We start from the raw sequence: 14,732 nt of genomic DNA on the forward strand, positions 1-14,732 counted from the left end.
TACTTCCAGCTCTTGGGATGCTGAGGCAGGAAGAGTACCATGAGTTCAGGGCCAGCCTGGAAACACATACAATACACACACACACACACACACTCTCTCTCACACACACACACACACACTCACTCACACTCACATACACACACACTCACATACACACACACACTCACACACACACACACTCACATACACACTCACACACACACACACTCACACACACACTCACACTCACATACACACACACTCACACTCACATACACACACACTCACACACACACACTCACACACACACTCACACACACACTCACTCACACTCACATACACACACACTCACATACACACACACACTCACTCACACTCACATACACACACACACACTCACACTCACATACACACACACTCACACTCACACACACACTCACTCACACTCACATACACACACACTCACACACACACACTCACACTCACATACACACACACTCACACTCACATACACACACTCACACTCACATACACACACACTCACACACACACACTCACACACACACTCACACACACACTCACACACACACTCACTCACACTCACATACACACACACACTCACTCACACTCACATACACACACACACACTCACACTCACATACACACACTCACACTCACATACACACACACACACACACACACACACACACACACACTTCCTCACTTACAGTATTCTCTCTTCCCAACTTTGGTGGCTCTGGAGCTCACACACTTCCTTGGACCTGACTCAGCTCATATTTCCCCATGGCCAGCACTCTGGTCAGGGTAGGGGTGGCATACAGCTCCATGTCCCCTTTCCTCAGCATCCCCTCACCTCAAGAATGTTGTAGCGGTGGGGGTCACACAGGTCCCTCATGCCAATCTCTGAGCTCATGTACCAGCCACTGAAAGGGGCAGCAGGGAACTCCAGGCCACCAATTTCCAGCAGCATGTTGGACACAGCTGGGAGGGCGTACCAACGCAGGCCAAGGGCAGCAAACCACTCTAGCCTAGGGGTATTGGGTTCAAATTAGCCTCTGTGCAGAGTTGCCAGGTGCTCCTCAAAGGGATCTGGGCAGCCCCACTCCCACCCTTGGCCCTTCATGCTCACGTGGGGTGCTCCAGAGGCACCTCGAGGACCAGCTCTGGAGGCAGAGTGAAGAGTTCTGGGGGCTCATCTGGAGCCTGGAGTAGCAGGGGTAGCACATCAAAACGGCCATTTCCTGGGGCCCAGCCATGTTGGATACAGAGCTGTGGGAAGCAGGCAGAGGTGAGTTCAAGGGAATCCTCACTATTAGCCATCCCCATTCTTTACCTCAGGGACTCCTCAGTAGCCGGGTCTCTATACCCACTGGAGGACCCTGTTCTTATGTGGTCAAGGCTTGCCTTGAACTCCTGACCCTCTTGCTTCAACCTCTCAAGAATTAGAGGGATGCACCACCATGTCTGGCTTCCCATCTTTCGTCCCAAGGAAGAGCCCCTCTTCCTGCTCACTGATGTCTTCTTCTTTGCACTCCCATGCAGAACTCCCTGCTTCCCTATCCTTGCAAGCCTTGGTTCCCACTTGTGATGGCTACTCTTGGCTGTCAACTTGACATGCCTGGCAAGAGGAAACTTCACCTGAGGAATTGCCTCCGTCACCAGATTGACCTGTGGCCATGTCTATGGGGGACTTTTATTGATGGCTGACTGATGTAGGGGGCCCAACCCACGGTGGCCAGTGCTATCCCTGGGTAAGTAGGCCTGAGGTATATATGGAAGGTAGCTGAGCAAGCCAGCTAACAGCATTCCTCCATGGTTGTTCCAGGTTCCTGTCCCCAGGTTCCCATCTTCTGCCCTTGCTTCCTTCAGTAATGAACTGTGACCTAAGACCTGGATGATGAGAGAAACCCTTTCCTCTCCAAACTACTTTTGTCAGGGTTTTATCACAGCAATCGAAGGCAAAGTAGTACACCACCTCAGTGATCTCCACATTGGCAGGGTCCCCTCGCACAGAGCCATCCTGCTGCCTGTAGCCTGCATAGCGCACCAGCTGGCTGTTCCAGATCCGGAAGTCTCCCCTGCCAGGGCATCGCTGAGGGAACACTGTGATGGCTGAACTGACATGGGGGAATGAAGCTGCTGGTTAGAGCCCCTTTACTGCTGCCTTGGGTGGGCCTGGGCCCGGGGTGGGGTCACTCACCGAAGATTGCCTCGGTTTGTTGCATACTTAACATGATTGCAGATATAGGTGAACATTTCCTGTGCGGTCCTGCAGTCCCGGGCATCAAATACCTGGTCCCAGAGGGGATGGGCCAAGGATATAGGAGATAAGTGAAGTTTTGAGAGTCCGCTCCAGAGAGGTGCTGGCATAGGGCTTGCTGGGAAGGAGGCAGGGTCTGGGGGAGCTACCCACTGCCCTACCGACCCTCTTCTGCCTGACAGCCCCTCCTGCCCAGCACAGCCTGATGTTTCCAGGGCACATCTCCCCATTCCCCTCAGGCAGACTTGAAAACCAGCACAGAGGGGCACTTGCTCACTGCTGAGTGGATGCCTGGGGACGGTTCCTAATTGATAGGAACCCACCTAGGGGTATTGGTATTGAGTTGCTCATTGGCCAGAGTGTTCACGCCAAGGAAGGTAACCATACAGCTCCCTTGAGTCATCAGTGATGGGAAGAGGTGGTTGCGTTAGGTGGTTCTAGGGACCCTATCAGTGGCATCCTGATTCTAGGAGAAGGCTGGGAGGTTTTATCCTGCCTGAGGGAGGAGGAAACTTGTAATAGGGTAGAGGGTGGTAGTAGTTGACTAGTAGTTAAGGGAGGGACCCAGCAGGGAGTGGAGCCTATTATGGAAGCCTGATGGGTTCAAAGTTGAACTAATGCTTTGAACCACTTAAAGGGTTGGGCAACCACAGACAGAGTGCTCTTATGTTATTGGAGACGCCTTTGGCATCACTGAGCATGGGGCCTTCTTTCACATTCTTTAGCAGCCACTTACAGCCGAGGAGGCTAAGGTCATGGGTTCAGTTCCCCTGTAGGTCCCTGGCTTTTCTTAGTCCTGAGGTTGTTCCAATAACCCAAGCTAGTTCTGTGGTGTGTACTGGTGGGAAGGAGGGTGTGGGACTGGGGGCTACAGGGGACCTCAGGGGAGGTGGGTATGAGGTGAAGGCCTCCAGGAGGAGCAATTTAGCTTTTCCAGAAACATCTCTATTCCTCTCTAACAGCTGTCCTCATAAACCCTGAGCCTCAATATTCTGCCTTGCTTTAGCTAAGGACTGTGGGTTTGATCACCAAGTGTTAGTCTGAGGACTATCTAGTAATTCCAAGGAGGAAGCTGGCCCCCTTAGCTTTTGTCTCAAAAAGCAATGGTCAGGGATCCTTCCACTGCCCCCCCCCAGGGAAACTTCGGGAGCTTCCTGCATCTCTCCTCTTCATTCAGCCCCCTGGTACCCATCCTGGACCCGTGCCCTCTAGTTAATTATACCTGAAGCTTTCCCCACTGGATCCGGCCCACACAGCGGGGGGCGTTGCGCCAGGCCTGCTTGGCCCCAAACACTAGCTCACTCTCCCGGAGCTGGTAGGTGCCTGTGGCTGCCACCTCAGCCTCTACCTCCTGTAGTCGCTGTTCATGAGCCTGGGAACCACTCCTGGGGAGAGGGGAGGGCCACAGCTTTGGTGCCAGGCAGTGGAAGGGATGGGCAATGAGCTGTGGAGGTGGCTTCTCAGCCCAGAGGCTCCAGTGCAGGAGAGACCCACCTTTTGATGGAGTTGTAGTACTGATTGATGAAGTCCCGGGCCTGACCCAGTAGCTGCTCAGTGGGTGAAGGGCCCTCGGTAGGCCGGTTCTGTAACTTCCTTGGAAATACCAGTGATCCTAAGCAGCGTCTTGGGGTGCAGGGCCCATCCTGGGCCAGAAGAACAGGGAACACAAAAGCCAGATCAGGTCAGAGTATGGGATGGGCTGTGGCTGACAAGGGCTGAGGGAGATGCCGAGCAGAGGGAGGGACGTTTGGGAAAGCATGGACTCAGATCAGTGCTAAGACTGGAAATGAGAGGAGGCCAGATTGGCTTAGGGTAGCACTTGGGGCTCAGGGCCAAAGGGTTGCTGAAACCCTTGCAATGTCCTTTGACCCCTCTAGTCCTTCCCAGTTTTCACTACTTATAGACAAGGCCAAGTCTATACAAAGGGGAGCTTCCTCATTTGGGTCCTCACCTGGGGCCAGGCCTCCACCAACCCCTATCCCAGCCCTAGAAGCATGGGTGGGGCCTGTCCTTACCTGCTGAGCCTGGGCACTGAGGGTGTCATAGGTGATACTGCCTACTTCCCAGTTCTTCACTCGAGGAAACTTGGGTCCCTCTGGGGGCCGGGTTAGTGGGGGGCTGTTGGGAACCAGGGATGCATAGAATCATGGAGACAAGTTTATGTCTTTTAGGCCTCACTGTTGTAGCTCAGGGGAACATTGTACAGTATCAATAACCCCACAGGGTCATTGCCCACCAACTGCTTCCTAATATTTTCTGTTAGCTTTCACAATAGCCTTGGGAGGTATTGGGACAGTACCTATGTGCCCCTTCTTACAAAGGCAGCAAGGCTTAGGCAAACGAAGCCTCTAACTTGAGAGTGCACAAGTGGAAGCCACTCTCTGAGCCAGTATCTGGCTTCCCGTTGCTCAGCCACCCCTGACCACTCTCTAGGCCTGCCTGGAGTGCTGGCCCGGACTGGTCCTCACTCCCTGCATAGCACCTATTTTGTCTCCTCACACCTGAGGTTCTTTTAGTGTGAATGTATTTCCTAGCTTTACGAGTTGGAAGTCTGGATCCCAGTGAATCAGTGTTGAGAAGTTAGAGATTTGGAAGGTGAGGGACAGAGGTACAGACTCCTGCCTTGATGGACTGATTACTGAATTCTAGTGGAGTACTTTTGTCATAAAAGAGAGAGAGAAAGAGAGTTCTTTGTCCTGCTTGCTTGGTCTATGCGCTCACCATGGGATGCCCTTCCCACCTGAGATGCCACATGAGCTCCTCAGCAGAGTGCATGCCTATGTCATGCTCATAGATGTCCAGTTTCTGAACCACGAGTGACATAGCCTCTTGTGCATGCTCACATGCCTCTGTGTGTGTGTGCGTGTGTGTGTGCGCGCACGTGTGGATGGTGGTGGTGGTGGTGGTGGTGGTGGTGGCGGCGGCGGTGGTGGTGGTGTTGAGACAGGGTTTGGCTGGCCTCAAACTCCATAGTTGAGGGTGATCTGGGATTCCTGACCCTCCTGCGTTCACTTCCCAGCTGCTGGGATTATAGTCCTCCTCCACCATGCTGGCGCCTAAGCCTCCATTCCTCACGTTACCCTGTTTTAAGGATCATCGTATTTTGGCAACTGGCTATGAACTAAGCACAGGCCCTGCTTGAGGGGCCTGAGCGGAGCGGAGCCCCCACAGGAGTCTGTGCTCTGATTTTGCTCCCTCTCACACCCTCTTGACAGCAGCTGTCGTGTGAAGGGAAGCCTCAGAAGCCTTATCACTTCCTCCCAGGACCGCCTGCCTGCGCAGGAGGAAGGGAGGGACTTGGGGCCCTGGTGTCCCTGACCAACAGCACCAGACCCCCAGGCTTGTCTGGAGCCGCTTGGCCTGACACCCCACTGGGTGTTTTTGGTCTTTCTTCTCCACAAGGACCTCAGGCCCAGGAGATCCTTTGAAGACTAGGGCTGCAGGGTTGTTTTCGGGAGAAGGGCTGAGGATGGACCCCAAGTGTTTGGATCTCAGGTCCCAACTCTGCCGTGTTCCTTGAAACTCCACTCCTAGAAGGCCCCTCCCCTGCTCCTGACTTCTCCAGTTAAGAGGCCATCACTACTGTCTGTTGAAGGCTTCCTATGAATTAGTAAGTACTGCCAAGTCCACATTTTATTCACACAGAGGCTCAGAGAGGTTAAGTAACTTGTCTGAGATCAAACAGCTTTTGACAGTGGAGCAACATTCAAACTCTGGCCCAGTTCTGTAGCAGGGCCCCTTATTTCTCACTTTTACCTTTTACCTGCTGGCCCTGTGTCTGGCCTCTTCTCAGCCATGCTGCCTCATTCTGTCCTGTTCACAATAGCAGCTTTTTGCACTGGTAGCTCCTCCCAGCCCCAGGCTTCAGTTTTCCACACAACCCCTTTACTCACATATCTTACCTGCTCATAGCCAAATGGACCTCACCTGTGGTCTGGTGCTGGTTGGGCGGGGGCTGGGGATGCTGGTGCCTGGCTAGGCTCGGGTGCTGGAGAGGCTGGGCCCTGCTTGCTGCACAGCCCTAGACCCAGCCCAAGCCCTAGGCCACAGGGTGGCCCAGGCTCCTGACCCACACTCTTCAAGTTGCCCATGCCAGCTGCACCTCGACTCTGCTGCCTGTTCAGCAGAGTTCTGGCCTTTTCCTTAGGAAGCAGGGAGGGGGTGGTGGGAGGGGGCTCTCAGATACTGGCCCTCGCCCCGCCTCTGTCCCACACACAATGGGACAGGAACAAGGCTGGCGGGAGGCTCTAAAACCTCGGCTTCATGCCCGCTGGCCCAGAGGGTGGGGGGCCGGACGCCTGGGTTCCGCCTTGAGGGCTAGAGCTGATAAGTGGGAACCCAGGTGTCCATTAGAGGCCTGGGACTGAGTGCAGGAGCTGGTCTTAGGGAAATGGTGGGCTGGAGCTACTGGGGGTGGGACAGATGGTGGTGTTAGGCCACAGAGGGAGGGCTTTGAGCACAGGGTCAGTAGCAGGGATCTCTAGGTTTATCCTGGCCTTCTCTCTCTTTACCCTTCTATCCCATCTTCCTTTGGGGGCTTGGAGACACAGGTTCAGCAAGGAAGCAGTGACATTTTTTTCCTTGTGGCTGGCATTAGGGTATCCTTCCCCCACCCATCTCAATTTCCTGAAACCCCCACACCCCATGACTCAAATGGGGGACACAAAAGGGCAGGAAGCTGCCATCCAGGGCCTCCACCCCCGATCTTGCCATCAAGTGACACATGTTTCCTTGGGGCAGCAGGTCAGTGGAGAGACCTAACCATCAGGGCTGAGGCAGATGGGCCACAGGGGAGAGTTGTGTGTGTGTGTGTGTGTGTGTGTGTGTGTGTGTGTGTGTGTGTGTGTGTGTGTGTGTGTGAGACTGAGTGCGGGCTTGGCAAACTACAATTCCCAGAATGCAGGGGAGACATATACTAGTACCTTTTGGGCACCTTAGGCAGAGATGTATGCTGGAGTTTGTAGTTCTGTGCTATCTGAGCGCTGACAGAAAATTAACAGCGAGATACTTGGGTGCACAGGAGTGGGAGCCTGGTGAATTTGAGACCTCAGAGGCCAAAAAAGAAACTACGAGAAAGAAACAAAACAGAAGCTTAGAGACAGGGAGAGGCAGGGACTGGGAGAGGCAGACAGGCAGACAAACAAACATGGGGGTTTGTGTTGGCTGGACTCTTGAAAGCAGAGGAGGATAAGATTGGGGTGGGTCTGGGGGGCGGCTGGCAGGATCGGCAGGAAGGAATGGGCTGTGCTGATCTCTGGGGTTACTAAGAAGGTGGGGTCCACCAGTTTGGGGTGGGGCAGGTGGAGGTGAAGGGGCCACAAATAGGGAGAAGCCTGGGCCTGGATGTTAGCTCTGGCCTCCCTGGGTGACTGGTGGGAGGAGCGAGCAGAGGATCAGCAGGCAGCCCCTGCTCATCCCAGCTTGCTTTCAGGTCCCTGACCTTGAGGTCTCTATGTGTTCCTACTGACTTGCACCATCTGAGAGAGGCAGGAGATGGAATCAAGCCCCTATTCCTGGATATTTCATTTCAGAAGATTCTTGGATAGACCTGATCCGCCTGGCTCTCATGCCCAGCTATGACTTTGACTCCTTGACAACCAAGGACTCCTCTTTCTGAGCATCTATTAAGGCAGCTGTGACTGGCTTCAGTGTCAAGGAGATAGCCACCATCACACACTGACACCTTTGGGACCTCTTGCCTGTACTACTTGCCATAACCCTTGATACAGGACTTCTGACCCTAGGGTTCCCATCCATCTTTCCCACCATTGCTAGGTTCTTCTCAGGGTCTGCCTCATACTTTGTCTTCACTTGAAACCGTCAATTAAAGCTGGCGCCAAGGCTACTCTAGCATGCTGCCTATCCCCTCTCCCCAGTTTGCTGTTCATACCCATTCCTTATAAACAGGCTTTCTCAAAGTATCCCGTGCTTTTGTGCCTCCAGGCCTCTGTTTATACTATCCCTCGTCCTTTCTTTTCCTCTCAGACCAGAGAAAATCCCCCCCTCCCCCGGCCAGCCTTGGACTTGGAAGATGTCATCCCATCTGCCTTGTAGAGAGCAGGTACCATCTGCAACAAGGAAGGCAGATGACATCTTCTGGATGTTTTGCCTGTGGAATCTGCCTGGTGTTCATTCCAAGGTTCTGTGTTTTGCCAGAAGCTCCAGACAGTCCAAATATTCCTGGGAAGGTATGTGGATTCATTCCTGCCCAACTAGCCTCCTGTATGGCTGTCTTGATGCCAGGATTCCCTGATGGGCAGGCTGAGATCCTCAGAACTCACTGTCTGAGGCCCTTCTCAGCTGCAGTGACTTTCCTATTCCCATGTGTCACACTCACATCTTGTTCTAGATCCTTCCCCTGTCCCCTGTTGCTTCTTTTCCTGGGCTCTCTGAAGCATCACTCCAGTAATTCTCTTAAACTTCCAGTGCCCTGGGGTGTGCTTCCTAGAGACCACTATGCAGCCCCAAGGCTCTCCTGCCTTCTCTAGCACCTCTCTGGGGCTTAGTTACCATGACCCAGGCTCTGGGAACAACTTTTACTTTGGGGTTGTGGGTTTTTTATTTATTTATTTTTCATGTCTAAGAATGTTTGCCTGGATGTATGTATAGTGTACCATATGCATGCAGTACCACAAGGGAGACCAGAAGAGGGCATTGGATCCCCTAGACCTGGTTGTGAGCCACTCTGTGGGTGCCAAGAACTGATCCTGGGTTCTCTGAAAGAGCAGCAAGCTCTTTTAACCACTGGGCCATCTCTCCAGCCCTTGGGGGTGTGGGTTCTAAGTGGCCTGCTCTGTGTGAGAGTACCTTCTGCTCGTTGGGATCCCCTGCTGGGTTTGGACCCCCCCTTGCAGTGTAAGTGCTTCCTAAATTAGCTAGGCTGCAAATGTGTGCCGCCATCAGGCACTCAGAGCTGTGTTTTGGAGGCAAGGGGAGAAGCTCTCAGGATGGGTGTGGCTGAGGTGACATGGCTGGCTGAAGGGCATTGTTCAGCCGCAGGCGAAGCAGATAGATCTGTGGGGCAGAACACACCAGGCTAGAGAAAAGGAAAAAAAGTCAGGCAGAACCTCTCCCAGTAGGTGAGGAGGCACTTCCAGTCTGTCCTGACTTCTCCCTAGAGGCACTTTTGGTGGGATTAGTGCAGTGGACACAGGAGGGAGAGACAAGGAAAGGTTGGCCGAAATACAGTTTTCTTTACCAGTAAGTACTGACTTTCTAATGCACAGCGGGGTGACTATAGAGAATGATAATGACAATGTAACCCAAATGTCAACAACTCAAGAAGAAAGGATTTTTTTCCATAAATGATGACAAATGTTTGAGAAGTTTAAGCTGGTCTCAAACTTGCTATGTAGCCAAGGGCCTTGAACTCATGGGCCTCCTGCTTCTACTTTCCAAGTGGTAGGATTACAGGCATGCTCTACCATGTCTGGCTTACCTGAATTTCAACATCAAACATCACATAGCAGTATCTTGTATGTATATGTATAATTTTGCTTGTCAATTAACAACCAAGCCAAGGTTGGATGCAGGGGTAAGTGTGGTGCATGCCGTTAATTACAGCACAAGGAAGGTAGGTAGATCTCTGTGAGTTCAAGGCTAGCCTGGTCTACATAGAAAGTTCCAGAACAGCTAGAGGTACTCAGTGAGACTGCCCCCAAACCAAAAAACTCAAACCAAGCCAATGGCCAGTGACCCCCTCTGCCAGCTACCAACTCTTCCATTTCTAGGACGGGGCCTCTCCCTGTCTCCCAGGCATCAGAGGCTCTGTTTCTGCCATTTGCCTGCAGCCTTGTTGAACTTCACTAATATTTTACACCTTAGTGACTGGTTGCTTATATGGGCAACTTTATCGTATTTATTTAATAACTGCTTTTTAAAAGGTTATATCTGGATTTTTTTTGAAAGTTTCATGGGTGCTTCTCCATTGAAAGGAAATCACAGATTTGAGTTGTTAAGTATCAAACTGCATGGGGCTTGACTGATGGGCTCCACCCCCGATGGTGGGCAGTGTTGCACCTAGTGGGAAGGCTCACCCAGATCTCAATCATCTGCGGCCCTGGTTGACAGGGTGACAGGCTTCTGTGGGTGACTAGAGGTCCCTTCCTGGAAGAGCTAGCTTCTTGGTGCCCCCTACACACTCTACACCTTCCTGGACTCCAGTCTTGCCCTTTAGCCCAGACCAGAGGTCTGTGTAAGTCTGGGAGGGGAGTGATTGCTGTGATCTTGGGGTGCCTGTGTTGGGAAAGGTAGGCCCCCGGGTCCAGGGCGGTGTGGAGTGTCTCTAGGGGCTAAGGAGGATGGCGGGTGGCAGGAGCCAAAGGCTCCGACTCCTTCCAGCTCAATCCTAAGTTGTTCAGTGTGAGCTGGAAGTGCCCCACCCTCCCCACTATGAGCAAGTTCCTTCCTGCTTGCTGGCAAGGATTGGGTGGGGAGCTGAGGGAAACGGAGGGAAGGGAGGAGAGTCTGCCAGCCCAGAGGCCTCCCTCACACTCAGGATGTAACTCATGCTGTGTGTGGGGAGAGGTCTGCTCTGCTTCCAAGTTGCAAGGTGGGGCTGGGTCTTTAGGAGGACTTTGGGGTAAGAGCCAAGGAGGTGCAGGTGCCGGCTGCCCACAGGGAGGGGGTTTTGCTGGTCTGAAAAGGGCTGCTTTCTTGGCCTTGGGCACCCTCTAGCTGCCGTTGCGATTCCTGAACTAGCCACACGAGGGAAGCAGAGAGCCAAAGAAAAATGATCTGTGCTAATAAGTCTGACGTTGGACCCCAAACAGTCAGTGACAGACAGGGAACCAGCCAACTGTCTTGGGTTTCTGATTTGATGGTGTGTCCACAAGTGGCAGTGTGGGGGTCCTAAAGTGACTCATTTGCCCAAAGCTCCCGAGGGGGACTCGATCTGCAGCCCTGTCCCAGAGGAAGGGAGCTTTCTGAGGGTAAGCCTCTCCCTGCCCTCCTCCTTGCACAAATCCTCACGGGGCCTGCTAAGCCAGTGGCACAGGAGTGGTGTCTAGCACAGCTCGGAGAGGGAAACATCAGATGAGTCCAGTAAGAAGAGGCAGTTTCTGCATCCCAGGGAGCCAGGGAATGACCCTCGGAGCTATTCCCATCCTGTCAGTGGGCTCCCTAGGGCCTTGTGAGTTCCCTGTTCTCACCCAATATGCTCCAGAACCACAGCTGTCTACCAGATTTCAGCCTCATGGGAAAGTAAGTCTTGGGGCATGGGGGTGCTTGGAATCTTCCATGCCTGTCCTGGCAGTAGCTACCAGCTCTGGGGCTCCTAGGGTCTGTTTCATAGAGACGGTAAATTATGCTCAGAAGGGCTCCAGCTTCATGGCCCAATCACTGCCCAAAGAACCCACTTCCTTTATTACTTTCTGGGGAATAGGGTTTTATTTTGTAGCTACAGGTTAGCTGTAGCATAGGCTGGCCTTGAGCTAAAGAGCTTCCTACCTCAGCTTCCTGAGTGCCATGGTTCTAGGTACATGTCACTAGTCCCAGCTAAGACTCTATCTCTAAGATTCCACAGTAGGAACCAGGATCTCAGAACAGAAATTTGGTTGTGATGGTGGAAGGCAAAACTGTGTGTGCATATGCATGAGAGTGTGTATCTGTGTGTGTGAGAGAGAGAGGGGAGAGAGAGAGAGAGAGAGAGAGAGAGAGAGAGAGAGAGAGAGGGCAGACGGAGAGGGAGGGAGAGAGAGAGAGGGAGACAGACGGAGAGGGAGAGAGAGAGACTCGTATGCAAGCACATATATGTGCCTCTGACCAATATGTCCTAGGGCATTTGCACTGACCAATCTCATCATCTGGTCCCTGTGTTTCCAAAGTTTATTTGGTCCAAAACATGGCTGTGGCTGTGAATGTGAATGTTTTAACATCCACAAGGACCCGAAAACGCTCTTCATTTTTGGTATCTGGTGTGAGAATTAGTGTTTAGGGCCTGGCTGAGATCTCCTGAATGACAACAGTCAGGATCTCTGTCTCAGGCCTTGGGGACTCTGCATGGAACTCTATCACTTACCAGTGCAAGGCTCTGGGATGAACCCAGACCTCAGACAGACAGCTGTCAGGGATCTGTCCAACAAACAGCCCTGCACTTTCTCCCCTCCTCTCTGTACTCCAGTCCCTCAAGATGGCCCAGTTTCCTGGTGTGGTTGCTGTGGTGCTGGGTCCCTTGGGAACCAGGGTTTTAAACATCAAGTATTGCCAAGCCTGGAGATTCCTTAGCAACCAGCCCTGGAGATCAGCTGGGGGGGGGGTGCTTCCTTGGCCTCCTGGGTACCCTAGGGAGGGACTAGACCCTCTCTCCACACAAGGAGGGAGGAGCAGCCCTTAGAGGTCCTGCAGATGTAAAGACAAGAGCATTGCTGTCTTTTAGTTTTTAGGAGAAAAGCCTATTTCAGCACATGGTTTTGGAGGTTCCAGCCCACTATTAGTTGTCTTGTTGCTTTATGCTGGTGGCCAGATAGCAAATCACAGATATGATGGAGCAAAACTGCTCACTTCATGCAGCTGGGAAACAAAGCACTGTGGGGTTTTCTTTCCATTCTCCCAAGTAGACGCCCCCGTTAGCAGCCTAGGACCATCGACTGAGGCAGTCCTCATGTATTTGCTGCTGACAGGCTGAGGTCAGATTCCTGGGATTCCCACCCCAGCCCAGGGTGCTTCAGGTAACGTTGGGCCCCGTTCCTAGAGGAATCGGAAAATAAATGGTGTTGTGCCTCAGAGATCCAGAAGGCAGAGTGCCCTCCCTGGGCTCTTTCTTTCTTCAGGGTAAGAGGATTTAGTCCCCATATTGTGACAGGTTTCTACTGTCACCTTCCCATACTCTTGGGCTGTGCTCTCTGGTGATTTCCTGACCCAAGTTCTCAACCCACCAGGTGGCTATACCTTCCCTCCCCTACTCCCCTAGCATGAAGCCAAAAATCCATGGAAGATATCTCTTTTGGGGGGTAGGGGGTTGGACTATGTAACTTCTCTTGTCAGATGATATTTGTATTTGGCTTCAACAGTATTATCTTCGTATATGAACATCTTTTCTTCTTAATTGACTGCAACTCTTCAAGGTCAAGGGTGGACTTTAGACCTCATGTTTCACTAGGTGACCTGCACTTCATGGCACACATGGAAAACCATGGGTGGGTTGGTGAGATGGCTCAGCAGGTGAGGGTGCTCGCTTCCAAACCTGGTGACTTGAGTCTGATCCTTGGGACCCACATGATTAAAAAAAAAAAAAAAAGATTCCTGCAGATTGCTATCTAACCAAATCCACATGCATAAATAAATAAATAAATAAATAAATAAATAAATAAATAAATAAATAAATAAATGTAACAAGACTTTGGGAAGTGATAGGTAATTGTGAGTTTGTCAGGGGATGACAAGGTCAGAGGTTATCAAATTGGATCTTAAATCTCTTCTGTGATTCTTAGTGACCCATGGAGAAGGCAAGGTTCCCTTCAGGACATAGAGTTAGGAGTAGGTTTAGCATTCTCGCTCTCATGATCCTGGAACCTCAAGCTGGCTCTGAGTTCTGCCTGATTTCAGCCACCTCTGACATGGCCATCTCCATAGTTCATATTCATAGTCTTATTTATTCATTCTCACCCTCATCTCTATCTTTCCTTGAATTCCATATTTTTCTAGCTCTTGATATATGTGGTGTATAAGCCACAACCTGCCCGGTATGGTGGTTGAGTCACTTGACTTAGGACCAGGAGACCCGGCTCCATTTCTAACTTGTATAATCTCCAGGAAGTCTTTGCTACTTTGTGTCCCTGTCACCTAGAATAGGAAAGTGTTTACTTCCTGCTTTGATATTTCCTAAAGTGTCAGCCCCTACCCTCAGTGGAATCCAGAGAATTTCATGTATAAAATCCAGGGCAGAGTCACATTGTTCTGTGGTGTTATTTGGGAGGGCGGGGAAGCTCTGGGTATACATGAGACCTGGGTTTTTCAGCACTCATGGAAAACCAGGTTTTACTATGTCATATGCTGCCAGGTGGAGCCATTGCATAGTTTCAGGATTTTCATGGTTTGCGGAAGCTGTTGAATTCAGAATGTCCAGAAGAGGGCCCTCATCTTGGTCACCTGGATTGCCTTTCCGGCTTCCTGCAGAATCTGTCACGAAGAACTTTCAGCACCTTGGACAGAGACAGAGTCCCAGCCATGCTAAATTTCATGCTGCTAAGAGGGCTTGGAATCTTCTCTCTGGCAGATGCCCTAGCAAGGCAGTTGGAGCACGGTGCATTCTTTAATATTTTTGAGTCCTTTAAGGTTGCTCCAATATAAACCCCAAGTCAATGTTAAAGTAGAACTTGTTTGCCAAACTCTGAGGGCAGTATTTAAAAGATAACAAAAGCCAGGTGGCTTGATGCAGACCCATCACCCAAGCACTTGGGAGGCTGAGGCTGAATGCTAACAATTTGAAGGCTAGTGTGGGCTACACAGTGAGACCTGACACAACAACCAAACC

General features: G+C 51.7%; 1 protein-coding gene across 3 annotated transcripts in view; it reads right to left on the minus strand.

Annotated features, from left to right (window-relative positions):
• Positions 1–6,351, minus strand: part of Nos3 (nitric oxide synthase 3) — a 21,873-nt gene extending 15,522 nt beyond the window's left edge. The window contains exons 1-9 of one of the 3 annotated variants that reach the window (XM_035448615.1): positions 6,188–6,351; positions 6,024–6,026; positions 4,276–4,378; positions 3,755–3,903; positions 3,483–3,645; positions 2,201–2,292; positions 1,976–2,117; positions 1,130–1,269; positions 854–1,028 (exon numbers count right to left, since the gene is read on the minus strand). In XM_035448615.1, the coding sequence (XP_035304506.1) occupies positions 854–1,028; positions 1,130–1,269; positions 1,976–2,117; positions 2,201–2,292; positions 3,483–3,645; positions 3,755–3,903; positions 4,276–4,378; positions 6,024–6,026; positions 6,188–6,351 (1,131 nt within the window). Of the gene's footprint in view, positions 1–853; positions 1,029–1,129; positions 1,270–1,975; positions 2,118–2,200; positions 2,293–3,482; positions 3,646–3,754; positions 3,904–4,275; positions 4,396–6,023; positions 6,027–6,187 lie in introns of all 3 variants that reach the window. The other 2 variants (XM_035448614.1, XM_027428452.2) reach the window with 2 other exon arrangements.
• Between the last annotated feature and the right edge of the window lie 8,381 nt (positions 6,352–14,732).

This window comes from Cricetulus griseus, chromosome 8 (assembly GCF_003668045.3).
Source record: "Cricetulus griseus strain 17A/GY chromosome 8, alternate assembly CriGri-PICRH-1.0, whole genome shotgun sequence".
NCBI classification, from domain to species: Eukaryota; Metazoa; Chordata; class Mammalia; order Rodentia; family Cricetidae; genus Cricetulus; species Cricetulus griseus.